The sequence below is a fragment of the Carassius carassius genome, chromosome 40 (genome assembly GCF_963082965.1).
Source record: "Carassius carassius chromosome 40, fCarCar2.1, whole genome shotgun sequence".
Classification (NCBI taxonomy): Eukaryota; Metazoa; Chordata; class Actinopteri; order Cypriniformes; family Cyprinidae; genus Carassius; species Carassius carassius.
The window spans coordinates 12,125,707-12,146,406 of NC_081794.1; the positions used below are offsets into that span (position 1 = coordinate 12,125,707).

At 36.8% G+C, this 20,700-nt stretch overlaps 1 protein-coding gene across 3 annotated transcripts; it reads right to left on the reverse strand.

The window, feature by feature from the left end:
• Positions 1–3,011: 3,011 nt before the first annotated feature.
• Positions 3,012–20,417, reverse strand: LOC132122100 (polycomb group RING finger protein 5-B-like). Of its 3 annotated transcripts, none has more exons than XM_059531990.1 (9): positions 20,276–20,417; positions 16,180–16,456; positions 11,573–11,669; positions 11,001–11,056; positions 10,850–10,909; positions 8,240–8,385; positions 7,612–7,710; positions 7,182–7,271; positions 3,012–4,805 (listed from the first exon to the last, which is right to left on the reverse strand). In XM_059531990.1, the coding sequence occupies exons 2-9, from the start codon at positions 16,379–16,381 to the stop codon at positions 4,758–4,760; spliced, it is 798 nt and encodes a 265-aa protein (XP_059387973.1). In that variant the 5' UTR covers positions 16,382–16,456; positions 20,276–20,417; the 3' UTR covers positions 3,012–4,757. The 3 variants fall into 3 exon arrangements, with proteins under 3 accessions (XP_059387973.1, XP_059387974.1, XP_059387972.1); XM_059531991.1 differs by lacking the exon at positions 3,012–4,805 and having other exon boundaries at positions 7,004–7,271; positions 16,180–16,224; positions 16,303–16,456; XM_059531989.1 differs by lacking the exon at positions 3,012–4,805 and having other exon boundaries at positions 7,004–7,271.
• Positions 20,418–20,700: the final 283 nt, after the last annotated feature.

Genomic DNA, 20,700 nt, shown 5'->3' on the forward strand with positions numbered 1-20,700 from the left:
TTGCATATACTCCAGAATGTTATGAAGAGTGATCAGATGAATTGCATAGTCCTTCTTTGCCATGAAATTAACTTAATCCCAAAAAAAACTTTCCACTGCATTTCATTGCTGTCATTAAAGGACCTTAAAGATCATTTCAGTAATCGTCTTGTTAACTCAGGTGAGAATGTTGACGAGCACAAAGCTGGAGATCATTATGTCAGGCTGATTGGGTTAGAATGGCAGACTTGACATGTTAAAAGGAGGGTGATGCTTGAAATCATTGTTCTTCCATTGTTAACCATGGTGACCTGCAAAGAAACGCGTGCAGCCATCATTGCGTTGCATAAAAATGGCTTCACAGGCAAGGATATTGTGGCTACTAAGATTGCACCTAAATCAACAATTTATAGGATCATCAAGAACTTCAAGGAAAGAGGTTCAATTCTTGTAAAGAAGGCTTCAGGGCGTCCAAGAAAGTCCAGCAAGCGCCAGGATCGTCTCCTACAGAGGATTCAGCTGCGGGATCAGAGTGCCACCAGTGCAGAGCTTGCTCAGGAATGGCAGCAAGCAGGTGTGAGCGCATCTGCACGCACAGTGAGGCGAAGACTTTTGGAAGATGGCCTGGTGTCAAGAAGGGCAGCAAAGAAGCCACTTCTCTCCAAAAAAAAACATCAGGGACAGATTGATCTTCTGCAGAAAGCATAGTGAATGGACTGCTGAGGACTGGGGCAAAGTTATATTCTCCGATGAAGCCCCTTTCCGATTGTTTGGGGCATCTGGAAAAAGGTTTGTCCAGAGAAGAAAAGGTGAGCGCTACCATCAGTCCTGTGTCATGCCAACAGTAAAGCATCCTGACACCATTCATGTGTGGGGTTGCTTCTCATCCAAGGGAGTGGGCTCACTCACAATTCTGCCCAAAAACACAGCCATGAATAAAGAATGGTACCAAAACACCCTCCAACAGCTACTTCTTCCAACAATCCAACAACAGTTTGGTGAAGAACAATGCATTTTCCAGCACGATGGAGCACCGTGCCATAAGGCAAAAGTGATAACTAAGTGGCTCGGGGACCAGAATGTTGAAATTTTGGGTCCATGGCCTGGAAACTCCCAAGATCTTAATCCCATTGAGAACTTGTGGTCAATCCTCAAGAGGCGGGTGGACAAACAAAAACCCACTAATTCTGACAAACTCCAAGAAGTGATTATGAAAGAATGGGTTGCTATTAGTCAGGATTTGACCCAGAAGTTGATTGAGAGCATGCCCAGTCGAATTGCAGAGGTCCTGAAAAAGAAGGGCCAACACTGCAAATACTGACTAATAAAAACTGAGGGACTTAATACTGAACACTAAAGATTGACTATAGTGTGTAATATATTTGGCTCTTGATCATTTTCAGCTCAGTTTCACCTTGAGCAGTGTTCCTAAATGTGTATTTAATACAGTCAAACACTGAAAAGAACCTCAATTGAAAGGGTGCAATTGACTGGAATGACATAATACCTTCGATTAAAAATAACGAAATAAAAAAGAAATTATTGGCAGCTTGTTTGTCAGTCCATTCCATTTGTGTTCTCCAAAGTGGTTTGATCCATGAACACCCACCATGCATCACTCTGTCATTTACAAAATAAAATTTAAACAAATGCTTTGTGATTTACATTTACTGATAAGCAATATAATTGTGTCCTGGTTCTGTCTTCCTTTTTTTATCATTTGACTTAATTTCTGTCCATTTAATTGCTTATTATTTACAGCGATATCATTGACTTGATTGCAAATGATTGCACAGATACTAAACTGAACTGAGATGATGACATCACTGAATTCAATGATGAACTGCATTAACTGTCATTTTGCATTATTGACACACTGTTTCCCTAATTAATGTTGTTCAGTTGCTTTGACGCATTCATTTTTGTTTAAAGCGCTATATAAATAAAGGTGACTTGACTTGACTATTCTAAACACCTGACATTTAGTTATTTCATTAGGTTCTGTGTATTTAAGCCCTTATTTTCTAAAAAAAAAAAAAAAAACGAGATAAAAGCCCCAGTCACCACAAAATTTTTGCGTTTCCCATCTTCACATTCATAATTTAAACCCGGTTCTCTTTTACAGAAAAAGAGAGAAACGTACACAAAGTTTCCAATAATCCTCCATTGTGCAGATGGAGAATGCATTTGGCACAGGTGAAGAGACATACACTTTCCTGGACAGAAGAGAATGCTTTTGGAAAAACTGACTGGCTGGCTATAGCACAGAGTGTAAATCCAGAAGTGTTGTCACTGACCTGTTGGAGAAAGTGGTAAAAATCCAGTTTCTTGAGTGCAGAGCCCAGACATTGTCTCTCTGCAGAAAGGTGCATCTTCCAGAGTATTAACTCCCAGAAAGCAAAGCTAAGCCAGAGTCTGGTGGACCTTTGTGTATGCTCTATGACTATGACATTTAAATTTGAGAGAGTGAAGAGTGATGGACACACAAACACATTCCCTCAAAAACCTTCTAAATAAAATGTGTGCATGCACTTGATACATGGTTTATGAGGACAAAATGTACAATATAAACATGGTTTACCAAAATTTACCATTGTAAACCAAACATCTTAAAAAAACAACATAAATGTTTTTTGTTTTTAATTCAGAAAATGTCAGTGTGAGGGGTAGGGTTAGTGTTAGAGGATATAAAATAGAGTTATTCCTATGGGGAGTCCCCATAAACCATAGATACAAGTGTGTGTGTGAGTGTGTGTGTGTGTGTGAGAGAGAGAGAGAGAGAGAGAGAGAGAGAGAGAGAGAGAGAGAGAGAGAGAATGGATTAGTCTCATTTTGAAATGATCTTTCGGCATTATTTTCTCCTCATCAAAAATAATGAAAGCTGAATCACTTAATTTGTCTGTATAGAGAAATTCCATCCTTGGCAGATGAACCTTAGATGAAATCACAGAGAAAATATGAGGCTGTGCTGCCGCACCCACCACAGTACAATGAGACAATTTTCAGGAGGGAGAAAGAATTGAACACATGCAATATAATAATCGATAATTGCCAAAACATAAGTATGAAATCAAAAATCACACACCCAATAACATCAATAATCATGAGTGTGTTTTTCTTCTGAACAAAGACACAGAAATACAATAACTCTCACATTTCTAATCTCTATAGGAATCACCTAAGGGACTTTACATTGAATAATAGAATAGATTATTCTAAGCAGCAATTGATGTTTCTTAAACATACAACATACATTTCCATTTTTTAATATCTACAAAGGCTCTCTATAAAAATACATTTTGATCATTGCAGCACAAAGACATTCAAGAGCCTATTCTAAACACATAATATTCGGCTTCCACTTAAACATATTATTTTATACTTCAAAGTCACTTCTTTTCGTTTTCACTTCTTTAAAGTGAAAACAATAGTAAAATAATTTTTGCTTTTTCTTTTCTTTTTCTTTTTTTAAGGAACTTGATTGTTGCTTAAGATTTCTTCCAAACAGAATTCATGTGATTCTACATAAGTACATTTTTGGGAGATTTGTGAAGACATATATAAGACAAAAAAACTGGGGGGGGGAAACATTCTGAACTGTGTTTGAGAAATTAGGTATGCTAATTTGCACAGAAATTCAAGTTTAGTTTTGCCACATTGCCTCTGTTTGTAAGTGTAGCTGTAAGGTAAGACAAACATTTTTTTAGCAAGTATCCCATGTGGTCATGATGTAGAGTGTCTTTGGTGTAATACAACTAGACTAATACACTGTAATGAAGCCTGTGTATGTGGTCAAGTAAATGCTTTAATTCTATTTTGCGAGCATAAACTACTTCCTTTACTTTGTAATTTTTTGATGCAGGTTTTACTGACATAAAATTTTATTGTGACATAAAACAGGCAGGCATGACTCTATATTCAAAACAGCAATTATACACATTATACACGTTTCTATAATTGGGGGGGGGGAGACTACTACAAATTGTGAGAAAGTTTTTAACTCATTGCCTGTCAACCATAAGCCAAAATAATGACAAATGACAGTAATTCTCAACTCTTTTCTCAATTAGGATGCCAGACATTGTAAAACCTCAACTTAACATGTTTAGCTAAGTTAATTTCACATTTATTTAAAAAAAAATGAGGCAGAGATGTCCCAAAACCCTCAAAAGAAAAGGCATTTGTGTGAGCACAGAGCTATGGCCTATAATAAATAAAATCCCTTAAGTGGGAAAAATAAAAAACAGACCAGTTTAAAACTCTAGGAGGATGTTAACACTTTAAACATCAGGAGACGTATAATACTAAACCACTAAATATGAACATTCTGTCATCATTTATTCACACTCGTGTTTTTCAAAACCTGTATGACTTTGTTCTTTCTGTGAAACACAAAAGGAAAAATTCTTCAAAAACAACTCTTTATAATTTTTTACAAATCATCTGTCCACAGCTCTTTATAAGATGATGTATGGGAAAAGGCACTGCCGCATATACTTTTATATTGTGACTTTTTTTTAAAAAGGAGATACCATCATATGCAAATTGGTAAAGGCCCTTAAACATGACTTTTGTGTCACTTAGGTAAATGAACCACAACACACAAATCTCTGCAGCACACAGTAAGTGTCACAAGATTATATGCACTAACTGATCCCAATAAAGTGAGCCAAAGTAATTAAACAGAAGAGACAGGTAAGAGTATATCTTCAGAACTGCACATGTCTATTCAATTCGCTGTCTGTTGATAGACTGAAATTAGTGCAGGACATTTCAACCTAGCCAAAGTCAATGCGTGGTCGATATTCAAGTACCATTGGGTAGACCTGGAGAAAGAGACATGATGTAGATGAGTATGCAATTGTTCTTGAATGTTCCTCTTAAAGGGATATACCACCCAAATATGAAAAATCTTTCATTAATTGCTAGCGGCATTTTGGAAAGTATAACATGCGTAAACCACGTATGCAACGTATGTACTAGTTTTGGGCGATTTGGTCATTTTTCAAATCGTCATATCGTCAGCCCATGAGATCAAAGATACATGATATTATCGTGCATGGGTGGAGCAAGAGAGAGACTCTTTGTTCTTGTCAAAGCATAACTATTTGGTGTTTTAAACCACGCAGGTGCATGAGAAAGAGCCTATGGAATCACCAATAATCTAAAAAATATACTTTCAAACATACTGATAAACTAACGTTAAATCTAAAAAAACTGTATTTAAAACAGCTAGTTCATGTATAGTTGGACGCAACTGTTTAATAGCATGTCCTGTGACAAATCTGCATCTGCGCATGGAAGCTATCAGTCTAAATGTTCTGCAAAATCAGTCAACTGTGAAAATCAATAGTAGATTTAATTTAAACTCCAACAGTTTAACACTAATATTGGACATAAATGAACACGTTAAATATAAAGTTCTTAAAACAGGTAAGTTCATATATTTGGAGTAAGTTGAATTGAACTGATGCATCAGTCATACAGCGCTCTGGACCACGTGCCTCATGATGAGACACGAGAATGAGATGTGTTCTAACATAACTGTGGCATTAAACTCAGTTAGTGAGAGCTCGTTTAAAATATTGCACATATATAGGCCGTTCAGATTCCTTGTTAAAGTGCAATAAAATACCTTATATCGGCAGACGATGTACGTCTGTCTGTGGATTCAGACTTCTTCACCGGCAACAGGCTCTAATCCTCATTTGTGCGTGGTGTGTGTGTGTGTGTGTGTGTGTGTGTGTGTGTGTGAAATGTGAAATAGCTGGAAAGTTTGATAGCCGAATTATAATAGGCCATCCAATAAAAATACAAATAATAATAATTATTAATATTATTATGTAATACATTAATAGGAGAATGAGCATAATATCATCTTGACTATCGACAGAGACATCTGCTTACGTCGATATCTCTGACTATCGCCGATACACGATACTATCGTCTATCGGCACAACCCTAGTATGTACGTGGGTACGTTGTTTACATTCAGATAAAAGCATGACAACGTAAGCATATCCACATATGGTGCTGCTGACACAGAACAGCATATGTTGTTTATGTATGTGATACTCTCTTATTTTTGTTTCTTTGAGCACAAAAAGTATTCTCGTAGTATCGTAAAATTATGGTTGAACCACTGATGACATATGGACTATTTTTCGATCTCCTTGCTACATTATTTTGAGCCTTGATCATGTAAGGATCCTTGCTTTCTACTGGAGGGTCAGAGAGATCTCAGAATGCTTCAAAAATATCTGAATATCTGATTATGGAAATCTATTGCAGCACTCTATTGTAATGGTTGTAATCTAATCATATTTTGAGTTATTCTTTTTAAGAAAGCCACAACTTTTGTGTTCCAAACAAATATAAAGACATTTTCTATTTGCACTCAGAATGCAAGAACACCTTCACAGCAGTACTCATGGGTTACATGAAAAACTCTAACACACACATCCTATTTCTCAAGTACACTCAAACAACACTCTCAGAAACCTGTTTATAGAAAGCAAGGGAAGGAGTTTTCTGTATTATTCCAGAGAAATAGGAGATGAGGTGCCAGCTCTTTGTGACCCACTTCAAATTACAAGGATTTCATTTTTTACCTCATGCAGCTTTTATATCCTTGGGCGCTTGTCAGAAAAAAAAAAATGTTGTGACTTTTTTTATGGCAGAATCCCAAAACTGATTATGTGTATCCTTTCTGAAATGTGATTTTATCAACAGGGTATACAGGACCCTTATTAAGATGGGCATTACCCTATGAAGTCCCCTGGTGAGTTGCTAGAGGATATGCTTGGGTATGAAAACAGTTTTCCCCTTCATCACAACAGCGATTCGTGACCTGACCCTGGACCTCATACTGTAGCTACATACTCCATGACAGGCTTGTGTAAAAGTGACAATCATAATGCTAGTATTAACTCTGATGTGCATGCCCAACTGAGGAGGGGCATGTGGGACTGACTCGACTTGTTTTGAAATTAATCTTTTTAATCTTTTAATCTTTTTAAAAGTTTTATGGTTGTCTTAAGTTTATTACTTTAAATTGTAAATACCATGCAAAGTCACACAACTTGCTATGAACCTGCTTTGAGTCTGCCACACTGCTCATCCCAGTGGAAAAGATGAGAGGATTTAGATTTCACCCATGAGAAGAGAGGAGAGAATGAGACACTGGTATTCTCATAGCTTACATTTTCTCCCCGAAGCCTCCAGCGGGTCATGTAGATAAACTCCATGGTGTGGTCTTTACCCATGATCTCACCATTGCATAGAACATCTAGCTGCAGAAAAAGTTAGTGACCATCAGAGAAATTTCATTGTATGGTATACCAAAACAGCCAAGCAAACATGAAACAAGAAAAACATAAACTGCAGAAATATGATAAACATGAGATTGTGGTTAATTGCTGAAACAGATGCAATGAAGTAAAAGATATAAAATATATAGGTTTTATCACACTATATACTTTAAGCTTAGTATAAATGTGTCTTCAAAATGCATAAAAACATAGATGTGAAATATAAACAAAATGGAAAGGCAATATGTAATATCCACCAAATCGTTGTCTTTTTTTTTTTTTTTTGCTTACAGAAAAAATGGTAAAGATATTCAGGTGTTACCTCATAAGAACTGGGAAGCTTTAACTTCAGACTTAAAAACTTCTTGATTGTTCCAACAGTCACTCTTGTTGAGCAGCGAATACATTTTTTCATTAAGCCCTGGAAAAAAAGGCAAAAAGACAACTTTGAACAGATTTCCAAAATGTGACAAAATATTAGACTGATTTCTGAAAGATTGTGTGACACTGAAGACTGCAATAGTGGGTGCTTAAAATTCAGCTTTGCCATCAAAGGAATAAATGACACTTTAAAATACATTTAAACCGACATTTTTTAATTGTAAGAACGTTTCATTATATTACGGAAAAGAATGAAAGTAAAAGATAATTATTTGCAAAAAGGGAGATACAGGCAATGTGGGAGCTGATAGAAAGGATTGAGCTTTGGACATGATTGACACTGATTGATACTAGGCTTTAGAAAAGAATAAGGATCAGCCTCGACTTTAATTTTAAAATGTCAAACACACTGATGTTGAGGGAAAACATCTGATCCTGGATCACCTTTCATTTAGAAGGAATAAGGGGGCAAGGCCAACACAGAAAGAAGACCAAAGAAGAAGAAGAAGAAGACATGGAATGGCACGCATAAAGTATAGGAGAAGGAAACATAATTCAAGATGGGTAACCTTAACAATGTTCTCTCCCATCTGTCCATTGTTACGCAAGCAGTCTAGACAGATGGCTATCTGCGGATCACTCCTGTGGTAGTCTCTATCACATTTAACATCATCATCTTCATCCAATCTGGCCTTCTTACATATAGGCCCATCCTCTGGAAAAAGACAAAACATAGCCCAAAATCATGCTCACGTTAAAGGATTGTCATATAAATTGAGCTCATCATTTTCTATAAAGCTTCTTTACAGCTGAAATACAATTTATAACATAACTGATAAATTATTCAGCATTAAGTGTTAATGTGTTATTTAATGTGTTAATTTCTTGTTTATTGCTGTGAAAACTGCTTTGACACAATTTGTATCATATAAAGCACTATATAAATAAATATTACTTGCCTTTTATTTATTTTTTATTATTATTATTATTATTTTTTTTTTTACATTTTTCTGACTCCCTAAAATGTTTAAAATGTGTATCAATCTACATGTGAAAATAATATTATTTGGATTTTATGTGAAAATTGCATACACTTCACTAAAAATAAAATAAAATAAATAAATATGTGCCACATTATGTGTTCCCCTGACAATGCAGGGGGACAAAAAGATAAGCATTTCAGACTCATAGATATGCTAATGCAAAACAGCATCTGCATCTTTTCTCAGGCTTTCTTTCATATGAAACAGATAACATTCAAAACGATGCTCTTGGGAAAATCATAAATGTGGTAATTATCTCATCGTAAAGAACTGCTTACAGCTGCAAACACTTACAAGTTGCCTTGGAAACTCCAAGTATTATGAAACTCATTCATTTTGGTTCATAAATTGAGCATAAGAGTCACATATTAAGAAGATTTATGTAGAGTACACAAACAAAAAAACTCATACATTCCAACAAATCACACAAAACATCATTTAACTAAATGGGGCATCCCAAACAAATAGGGCCATGTAATATTACTACTGATATGATGTAGAAAAACAAATGAACAGCATGTTCTTGTGTGTCTTCACCATAATTCAATATAATCTTAAGGCAGAAATTAAGTCATCCTGTAACATACATTTGGGGAAGTCGTGGCCTAGTGGTTAGAGAATCGGACTCACAACCAAAGGGTTGTGAGTTCGAGTCTTGGGCCGGCAGGAATCGTAGGTGGGGGGTGTGCATGTACAGTGCTCTCTCCACCCTCAGTACCATGACTTAGGTGCCCTTGAGCAAGGCATCAAACCCCCAACTGCTCACCGGGCGCTGCAGCATAAATGGCTGCCCACTGCTCCGGGTGTGTGTTCACAGTGTGTGTGTGTGTTCACTGCTCTGTGTGTGTGCACTTCGGCACTTCAGATGGGATAAATGCAGAGCACGAATTCTGAGTATGGGTCACCATACTTGGCTGAATGTCATGTCACTTTTTTTTTTTTTTTTACATCCTCATGACAGAAAATTATAACTAGCTGGCCAGTGCTACTTAATAAAATTAGTTTGATGTTACTCTGAAGAAAATGCAGTAATGCTTAGAATAGGTGTTTAAGGTGGACTGATGGTAAAAAAAAAAGGAAAAAGAAATACATTTATTCTACCATGGCAGATTTTAAATCTTTATAATAAAATAAAATAAAATACATATTTTAACTAGATAGTTGCCTTTATCTTACAATTATTTATATAGCACAATTGTTTACATTTTATTTACATTGTTTTATTGTAAATAAAAAGGTGTTTGTCTAAAACGTCACATGATGTCTAAATTTGGTCATACGAGTCAAGCTTTCTACAAAGCCATATAACCAGTCTATCAGTTTTAAAATTTCAGTGTTTATCTTTACAGTTGTAACTGTATAAAACAGTTGTACAGAGTGACTCTGCAATAGATCTCTTTGGAGTCAAGGGAGCAAAGTGACAGATACATCTGTACTGATGATTCACAACTTATACCCACCACCTCTGAGTCAAGGTCAGTGGAACAGAGTGTGGTAGATTCATTTAAGTTGTGAAGACATTATTTGATAAGGAACAAAAGTGATACCAAAAGATGATAAAAGAAGTTCAAATGCTGATAGAGCAGAGTAACCTGGCCCATAGGAGTCATAGCCAGGAGAGCCTAATGTGTGGGATTCAGCCAAAACCGAAACATCTCTCATTATTTACTGAGTCTTCTGCTATTCCAAACCCATATTTCTTTCTTCTGTAAACCGCAAAAGAAGATGTTAGACCAAATTTTCTTGCTGTTCTTTTTCTATACAAAGAATATTAATTTTGAACAGCTTTTAAGCAGCAAAAAGGACAGCATAAATGTACCATAACAATAGTTAATATAACCTGTGTGTTCTATCCCTAGCCTATTTGGAATATTTTTACCATGCTTTTTGTCATTTTCAGAACTTGTCATTTTCACAGTTCATGGTCTCTATTCACTTTCATATGGAAAACAGCAGAGTCAACATTCTTCTTCATTCTTCTCTCACTTTTCTTTCAGGTGTGAAGTGAACACAGTACATGATGACACAATTTCCATTTTCAGGTGAACTATTCCTTTAAAATGGTGAAGCTTTGAGTAAACATGTTTGCTGCTGGTGAGTGCAATTGTAGATCGTTTCACTGTTTGAGTCATTTACCATCAGGACTTTCTTTTGATTTGTTTCTTCTCCAGAATTCAATCTCTTGCAGCTGTTCCTCTGGAAGAAAATTTAAAAGTTAACTAAATGTCAGTTGATATATGATATCTATAAATGACACAAGAGTAACTTCAAATGGCAAAATGCATACTTTCTCTAAGACCAGGCACAAGTTTGAAAATGACTTCTTCTAGAGTGTTTTCCAGCCTTTGGAGAAAAGAAATACACAGAAATGTGAGCTACCAGAACACCAGCCATACTAATGTCGCTGTCACGTCTGTTAACAGGTTCAGGTTAATGCTGCCCTGTGCTCTTGTTATCATTTTATCATTCTGTCTGGTGTTGGGGTGGACATGTATCACTGGTGTGGAGAGGCAATACTGTGCAGGGTTAGTCTCACAGCTGACACTCTGGCTCCAGAACATAGTCTGGCTGTTGCTTGGAATGCCTCCCAACCAATATCAAATTCACTGCCACTTTATGACCCCACATCCAAAACCAGGCATCTATGGGTAACAAATATTTCAGACCTATTACAGGAAAGCTAGATTTTGTTCCAGATTTCTTCAAAATCAAATAGATTAATCTCATTAATCCTCATCATGGCTTGTATTGTTGTGTGCTCTACAATGCAACACTGAGTCTGATCCCAGACCACTTGAAGTGGATTTGCTTAAGGGGTTTTGAATTAGTAGTAGGATATTATGGACCAGTGTGGTTTACCTTAACATCTCCAAGGGATTTGTTTCATGAACCTGGATACCACATTTTGGGCAATCATTGCTGTCCTCAAAATGCTGGACTATACAGCTTTTACAAACTATATAAAAGCAGAAAAAAAGGAAATTATACTTAAATAACAGTAAAAATCTGTTAAATTTGCAGTAAAAAAAAAAAACCCAACTGTGGCAACTTCACTGTAAAAATACAGTAACAACATTTGTGTAAGATGACTTTGATTTCATCATCCTATAAGTCAGTTGTTTCCAACCCTGGTCCTGGAGGCACCCCAATACTGCACATTTTGCATGTCTCCTTTCTCTGGTTGTGTTGTGTATTAATATGCAATCACCATGATCTAATTAAGCAAATCGATCCATCAGTCAATCAGAACATGGCAAGTTTACACTTGGCAGCAACAGCTGACATCTCTATCTGGATATCCATTCAGATCTGTATTTCCCGCACAATATTTAAATAAGTATGCAGAGAATAGCCCAGTGCAAAGTCAACCAGAAGTGTTGGGCTTTCTGTTGAAAAGCATTTTCAGTCATACAACATTTTACAGATGGTCCTCACTGCAGAACACAAATCCAGGAGGCATGGTTGGATGCAGATCCAACTCCTCCCACTTGACATATACCTAAACCTACCTGTCTCCACCCCCTAATCTCTAAACCCACCCATCTCCACCCCTAAACCTACCAGTCTCCACCTGTAGATGTGGATCCAACCATGCCCCCTGGATCTTGTGTTCCGCAGTGAGGGGTTACTGACCGTTTGGGAGAGAGGGGGCGGGGTTTTGCATGATGTCGACCTGCGAATGCAGACACGATGGCTGGATTGCGTTTACATTATACTGAGACCCAATCACAATGCGTCCTCACCTCTGGACCAGGACACGCTGATCGGATAACATTCCAATCAGAAGCATGTGTACACTTGTCTTTTCAATGTGTATGTAAAAAACATCTGTGGATACAGGTCGCATGTTAATGCCAAGTGTAAACGCAGACTCTGACACACCAATTTCAGGTCTTGGAGTCTCTAATATTGAGCTGATGGCCTGAATCAGGTGTTCTGATTAAGGAGACAAGCAAAACATGCAGTGTTGGGGTGCCTCCAGGACCAGGGTTGGAACCTGCTATAAGTAATAAAATGTTCTTTTTTTACTTCTAAAAACTATATATTTTACATTGCTTTACCATATTTAATGTCCTATTATATCTATTACAGATTTTCACCATACAGTATATAGCCAAATAACTTCCCATTTACCAATTACATTTTACTTTAATTTTTTTACAGTTTCTTATTGTTAAAATTACAATATTTTTTTAATGTTACATTTCACAGTTGAAATTCCCTGCAAGAATGACCACAGACTACAATTAAAACCAAGTCTTACAAACTGGCATTTAGATAAAGCTTGCTTGGCCAGTAAAACACATATCATTTCCCACCAGTAAAATTGTAGCAACACTCATTACCTTATTGCTCTGTTATAACACACATACAAAGCTATCAACACACAAACTATATCAAACTGCTTTACCTCATGAGTGAGTGGGGGAAAAAATAGCCACTGCCCACGCATATTACACACTGACATTGATACACGAGTCACAATCAGGTCATCACTGTGTCTAATAATAGTGTAAGTTGGGCAGGTGGCTAAAATACAGTTTATTCTAAAACAAATGCCTAGTACATTCAAGATATGAAATTACTTTTATGGCATTAATTAACATTAAATATAAGCAAATAAATTATTAAAGTAAATACCAAATAATATAAACAATAATACATTTTACTCTCTAACTTTCTCATTGTTTACTTTACAATCAAACAATAAAGCACAAATTACAAACTAATTCCATCAAGAAAATATTTTGTGTGAAAATAGCTTATGCTTGTGGAGAATATATGCTGTCATTGTGACTGCTCTGCAGATGTTAAGGGTGTGACGAGATCTCGTGTTACGAGATATCGCGAGACTAAAACGCGACGAGATTTCTCGTTGAGGTGAAAAGTTGTCTCGTGAGTGTTGTTGCGATGTCAGCGTGATGGAGCATGAAATTAGTATTGAAGATGCCCCTGCCACTTTTAAATCGTTTGTGTGGCAACATTTTGGTTTTCCTGGGAAAATTATAAATGGCGAAAGAGTGACAGACAAGACGAACACAATATGTAAACATTGTAAGAAAACAATGCCGTACACCGCGGCTAACACGAGCACTATGCAAAAACATATACAGAACCACCACAGCTCTCTACTAAAGCTAGCTGCACCTGTGACGAAAACATTAAAAGGGCAAACAACTCTAAATGCCTTTGCATCTCTTCCACCGTCAAGTGCAAGAGCAACAGCAATAACGAGAGACATCGGCGTTTTCATTGCAGCAGATATGAGGCCATTTTCTGTGGTGGAAAATCTGGGATTTCGGCGATTTCAGCGAAGTGGAATAGCACTTTAGATATGCTGGTTCGTTACCTGGAGCAGCAAGCTGCCATATCAGCAGCTCTCACCAGCCCTGAGATGAGACAAAATGCCCGTAACATTGATACGCTGGACAGCAGCGATATCTTGAATGCCGAAGACCTTGTGAAGCTGCTGAATCCTCTGAAAACAGCCACCACAGTCTTATGTGAGGAGAAGAGCCCCACAGTGTCTCTCATTGTGCCACTGAAGAGCATGATTGAACAGAGCATGGTGCCAAATGAAGGCGATTCCCCCACCGTGGCAGACACAAAGAGAGCAATCCTCAGTAATATTTCAGGGAGATACAGCGGAGATGCATACAATGTTCTGTTAGAGAGCACTGCGCTGGACCCAAGATTCCTGACTCTACCGCAGCTAGACCATAACCAACGCGAGTCTGTCTTCCTGAGGATGCAGGAAAAGGCAGAACAATTGCAGCAAAATCAGGTATACATCAGTTTGAATTACTTTACTCCTTTTGTAAGTGTGAAAGTGTGTGTGCATTTTTTCCTTCTAGATTTATGTTCCCAGTACTACCAACTGAAAATGTTTAATGGATTAATGCAAAGTGTGTGTGTGTGTTAGAAATTAGAAAAATGTATTAGAAACATGACAGCATCAGAGTGGGTGTGTTTGTGTTTAGAGGGAGAGGGGGGACTGCTTTGCTGCTAAAGGTTAAAGCCAGTGTTTCTGCTGTTTAAAGACCACAGGTGAGAAGAGTACAGAGAGGAGAGAAGGGGCAGCAGCTCACTGTTCCACACATGGAGGAGAGGGGGCTCTGGGAGTCGAGTCAGAAGAGGGAGAACCTGCTTCCAAGAAGACAGCGCTTGAGGATCTACTAGGGGACTCTTTCTCTAAGACAGAAAAGTCCAGCAGAGGGACTGAGAAGGAAATTGATCTCTACAGAAGAGAGGCCTCTATCCCACTCAGTTGCTGCCCTCTGAAGTGGTGGAGAGAAAACAGGTTTAAATATCCTTTGCTGTCTCCACTTGCCAAAGCATACCTTTCCATCCCTGCTACCTCTGTTCCAAGTGAGCGTGTCTTTTCAACTGCAGGAGACATAGTTACTGCCCAAAGGTCTCAACTGCTGCCAGAAATGGTTGACATGCTTATATTCTTGAAAAAGAACATGACCATATCTTAGGCTGTTCTGTGTAGTTAATTTATCTCTTTTTCATGTTTGAAGAAAAATTTGTTTCTGTTTGCACTTGTAGTTTTGAGAGAGCAGTACTTTGATTTAAGTTGATGATACACTTACTGTTTGCATTTAAAGTGTTATTTCTGTTATATATTTATTTTATTTATACTGTTTTATATTTTTGTATGTCCTTTACTGCATGGAATTCATTAAAATAGAAGTAAAATAACATTCATTATTACAAGTTGATTTCAAAATGCACCTAAATTGTTTTGCATTTTGTGATTTTCAGTTGAATAAAAGTCTATTTTCCATTCATATTTCATCATTGAGGATTTCTTAAAAATTATGCAAAAATCTCGTCTTGTCTCGTTCTCGTGAACCCAATCTCGTGCATCGTCTCGTCTCGTGGAATAAGCGTCTCGTCACACCCCTAGCAGATGTCAAAGACTTTTTGTCAAAGAAAAATTAGGGAGATTTCACATCTGGTTTGCCGTACCAATATAATGCAAAAAGGAAGTCACTTACACGTGACGGTGAAATTAATTACATTAAAGCGCACAGAAAATTAATTAACATTAAATCCTGATGTTCACATACTCTCTGTGGAAAAACATAGGTGCCTAATCAAGCATTATAAAATTAATTGTCCCTAAAATCATTAACAACAGCAGGAAAGGGATTTATCAGCTTAAATACATGCAACAAACACTGGTCTAAATACTGTATTCAGTGAAACAGGTGGGTCTGCACTAAAGTACAATAGTTTGGTTGGACACATTGATTCATATATTAAACTTATAACAATTACAGATATGAAAAGTTATTTCCTTATTCTATCCTAACTTTGTATGGAAATGGTTTTCCTTGTGCTGTCCATGAAACTATTATAACAGATAATTTTTGTGTCAGAGCCCACCGGCTGAAAACCACTGCTAAATCATCATTTACATTTTTCATTAAATTCTCATAGAGACTGTAGATACTTACAGGTGTGCAGGCACTCTGTCACGGTGGTGGGCTTAATCAAGTACCCTTTACAGATATAACAGGTGATGAAAAGGTTGAAGTCCCTCACAAGGTGTTTCCTATGTGATGTCATTGTCCAGTTACCAAAGGATGGATGAAGGAAAACAGATGGTGTAAGGATGAAGTGGAATGCAGCTTCAGTCACTCTGTGGCTCAACTGCATTATTCTGCTGAAGGGCCCCAGGCCTTCTCTTCCTTTATGACATCATGGAAAATTAAACATGCCCTTAAGACAGACCTGTGGATGTGGATAAAACAATTATGCTTTTTAACAAAATTATAAAATCAATGAAAGTTGTTGGGGAAAAAAATGTTTTACTTTTATTGCTTTGTGAATATTATATCTTTCTGTGTAACATTAGCCTATAATCTTTGTTTGTTAAAGGTGCATTCAGTAAGACTGCATTTGAAATAGTACTATTTCAGTAGGAATTTTTTTATTTAGTCACCATAAAAAATCAGTGGTTCTCAATTCCAGTCCTAGCTGACACAAGGCGAATTCCAAATGCTATTGCATGCTTGAAGAACACTTTTGGAAGGAGATGCCATTTGTTAAAAAAGTGAACTCCTCTAACACTTTAATTTATGGTAATTTGACCAAGAGGTGGTATCTTCATGATTTTTAAGCTAGATATGGCGGGAGAGTTTGGGTTAACGTATGAACAGAATAATTCTAGGTGTTTTGTTATGATATATGACACAAAATTCATATTAAGTTTAAATAAGTTTCATAAGTAAGAAATATGTTTATTAGTAGTTAATAGTAGATGTGTTGGGTAAATGTGACCTGCAGGGTTCAAAGAAAAGATGGCAAATTTTATAGCAGAGAGGGAACACACATACACATAAAGCACATTTTAAAAACTTCATTATAAAATGTATATTTATTTGTAACATATTAACAGCAATATTAGTAATGCTGTAACATTCCAAGTGAAGATAATAAGCAAATTACATTGTCTTTCATTGCACCCTTCGCCAAGGGCATTCCAAATGGCTTTATTATGACATGGATGTTCCCTGCTCTCTCCAAAGTCCCCACTTCAATGGCTCTTCCCTTTGTAGTGAGAAAGGCAAATGGATGCTCACTTCCTATTTGGAACACTCATAGAAATGTCTAACAAGCTGATGATCTGTAGCAGGTGTGTTTTAGACAGTCATAAAAAAAGTGTTGGGTCACCAGACCGTAATGGGGAGTGTCCTATATGAATATTCACCATGTTGTCATTATCACAGTCATGTGACCTTCAGCAATAGTCAAGGGTTGTGGCTAGAAGGGATGCAGCAAAAACCAGAAGCTAACAAGAAGTTAAATTTTCTACCTATTAGATTGTTTTATTAACGTCTACACCTACACCTACAGCCAACTCTAAACCTACCCCTTACAAAAATGCAAAAACTGTAGTTACTGTATTGTTGTAGAGTGTGAAAAAATATATCACTGTATTGATGTGTGCAGGCCCAGTAGCTTTTGCTGTATCCGTTTTAGCCTTAACCATAGTCAAGGGTACTCTGGAGTAAGAAAAAGTCACATGTAACACGTAAATCGGATTGAATTGGACAGATCTGACAAAAATTTTGATCGGATTGAAAAGCGTGGTTTATTCCTTTTTGTAAAGTGAGAGGACATGTAAACACTTGATCGGATTGAAAACCGAAATTGGAAAGTACTTTGCATGCGCAGTGACGTAGAAATAGTGTAATGATGTATGAATTAAGAATGAATTAATTCCGATGGAAGCAAAAAGTGTCCATGTAAACGCACCTAGTGATTTTGGATTTTATACCGACATCTACAGGCCTAATGAATTTTTTTTTTTGTTTTTTTTTTTTGTTTTTTTTATAAAAGCACAGTGAAGCTGTTCATTTTCCTTTCAGGTATATTTTTCTACTACTACTACTACTACAACTACTTATATGACACATATAATGGTCATTACAGGATTTGGTGGTTTGTGCTAGTACACGGTAGGTGACTACTGTACATGTTATTCTTAAACTGTGGCATAACCTGTTTGTCAAATCAGATATGTATTTTGATTTTATTATAGAATTTATAGAATTTAGACATTATAGAAAATGCCGATCTATGTGTGAAATGATAATATAATATAATATAATATAATATAATATAATATAATATAATATAATATAATATAATATAATATAATATAATATAATATAATATAATATAATATAATATAATATAATATAATATAATATAAAACAAAAAGCAGGTTATGTGACATACCCGGGTATGTTTGAGGTTAAGCTAGCAGATAACCTCAACTTTTGGTTCCAAATTCAGAGATTACTTTCAGGGTATGCAAGTAACCATAGTACAGTCAAGTCAAGTCACCTTTATTTATATAGCACTTTAGACAAAATGCATTGCGTCAAAGCAACTAAACAACATTCATTAGGAAAACAGTGTGTCAATAATGCAGAATGATAGTTAAAGGCAGTTCATCATTGAATTCAGTGATGTCATCTCTGTTCAGTTAAATAGTGTGTGTGCATTTATTTGCAATCAAGTCAACGATGTTGACCAGTAACTTGCTCTCTGAAGATAACCTGCTCCAGAGCAGGTTATGTTCCACGGTTAATTCACTTCAGCGCTATCAGCACACATGTGATCTACTGAGGAGCCTTCAGTGGGTGTGACATATAGCGCACAACATTATATAATATTACAATATGTAATATACCTTATTATATCTTAATGATGAAGTGCTAATAAGGTAATATATTGTTCTAATATGGTTATTATATATATTTTATTGGAATATATAACAGTCATATAATCTGTATAAATTATAAAACACTACGACAAGGTTTATGTAAGTAAGCAAGGTTTGGGGTAAAACCAAAAGTTCAGGGTTTAGCTGATGGTAAGTTAACTGTGCTTACTAAAATACACCCCAGAAAGTTGATCTTGAGGGCCAGATTTGAGGATCCCTGTTGTACATATACTGATCCATGCTCTGGACAAAAGGTTCTCAAACTTGTCCTGGAGTACCCCCTGACCTGCATATTTTGTATGTCTCCCCCAATTATCACATCTGATTCAACTCATCAGCTCATGAAGCGGGTGTGTCAGATATAGGGAGACGAAATTTACATATTTTGTTGTATACTTATGGTTTTATGGTCCGGGGTCACATATCGTCTTGGCTGCTTTAGATGCTTTTATGCTTAATGTGAAAGTTAATATTTTACCATTAAATATATTTACTGAGTGTACCTTTAATGTTTCAGAAACTTGAATTTATCTACAGGTGCACCATGACACATAAGCGTTAAGCCCCGCCCACGATCTGTAAAACGAAACCATTGGGTTAAAGTACCGCGGCTTCGAAAATGACATATATAACTCATTCAATAAATGTGTAACTACTTTTATCCTTACAAAAAAAAAAAAAAGTAATGTATTTGTGTGGTGGGGGGAGACTTGTATTATTTGGTTTAATAAGTAGCTATCAACCGACATAAAATTTGGGCCTGTGAGCAGCATTTTGTCTTATTCTGTATTAGTTTTATAACGTCCCTTATCTTATGTTGCGATCAGACTTAAGTGAAAGGTGCTGTCAAACAGATCCAACGTGGCTTTGTTATATATGATCTATACTCAAATGTAGTTGGTCCTCATCAGCTACGTCACTTATCGTGAAATCCTCCATATAATATTTTTTTAAGTCAAAATTATTCGGTTTATCCCTACTTGGCCATCGTCTGTGTCATTCTGTGCGTAATCTTCCTGTAAAACCATGCGCTGTGTATACGAATAACGTGCGATCAGTGCCGCACTCGTTTTAACTTGCTGCCATTTGTACAAGTGTCACTTTCCGTAAACGAGAGGCGAGTGTTTTATCGCTCACCAGTGCACACTAAATAACCAGCTGTAACCTGACAACTACAGTAGTATCCTACAGAGACACAGACATGCTGACGAACTTGATATATGACACGAGACTGCATCCCACCCGAAACTTTACGATGAGGGGAGAGCGTGAAAACGACACACAGCTGCAGTCAGACAGTAGCGACCATCTCTTACCTTCTACACATCATGGGTCCATGTTGATGGTGCGCATTGATTTTTACAAACAGGCTTGAACGAATTTGGGCTATTGAAAGTGATGGTTGTAGTAGCGCCACAGAATAAGGAACTGCTTTCATTTGATATTAGCCTATATGGGGAAGGGGGCGGAGGACATTCCAGTTCTTGTTTACGCATTGCTGTTTTATTCATTCCAGACGAGAGTATTCAGATAGCGCAGATTATAGATAAATAGATTAATACATAGATATAGATAGATAGACAGACTACATATATAGATAGATAGACAGACAGACAGATAGATAGATATCGACCAACAGCGACCCAAACGCACTCACTTCCCCTACAGCACAAGCTTATCAGCGCAGTTTCACTGCGGTCAAGCCAGCCGCCAAGTAGAAAAGCACGGTCAATCTAGCCGC

Excerpts from the sequence above, each read along its gene's own strand:
- LOC132122100 (XM_059531989.1), bottom strand. The coding sequence starts at position 16,381 with ATGCAGTTGAGCCACAGAGTGACTGAAGCTGCATTCCACTTCATCCTT. Across the intron at positions 11,670-16,179 it reads GACAGAGTGCCTGCACACCT|TTTGTAAAAGCTGTATAGTC; the intron begins GTAAGTATCTAC and ends GCTTTTATATAG. Across the intron at positions 11,057-11,572 it reads AATCCCTTGGAGATGTTAAG|GCTGGAAAACACTCTAGAAG; the intron begins GTAAACCACACT and ends TTTTCTCCAAAG.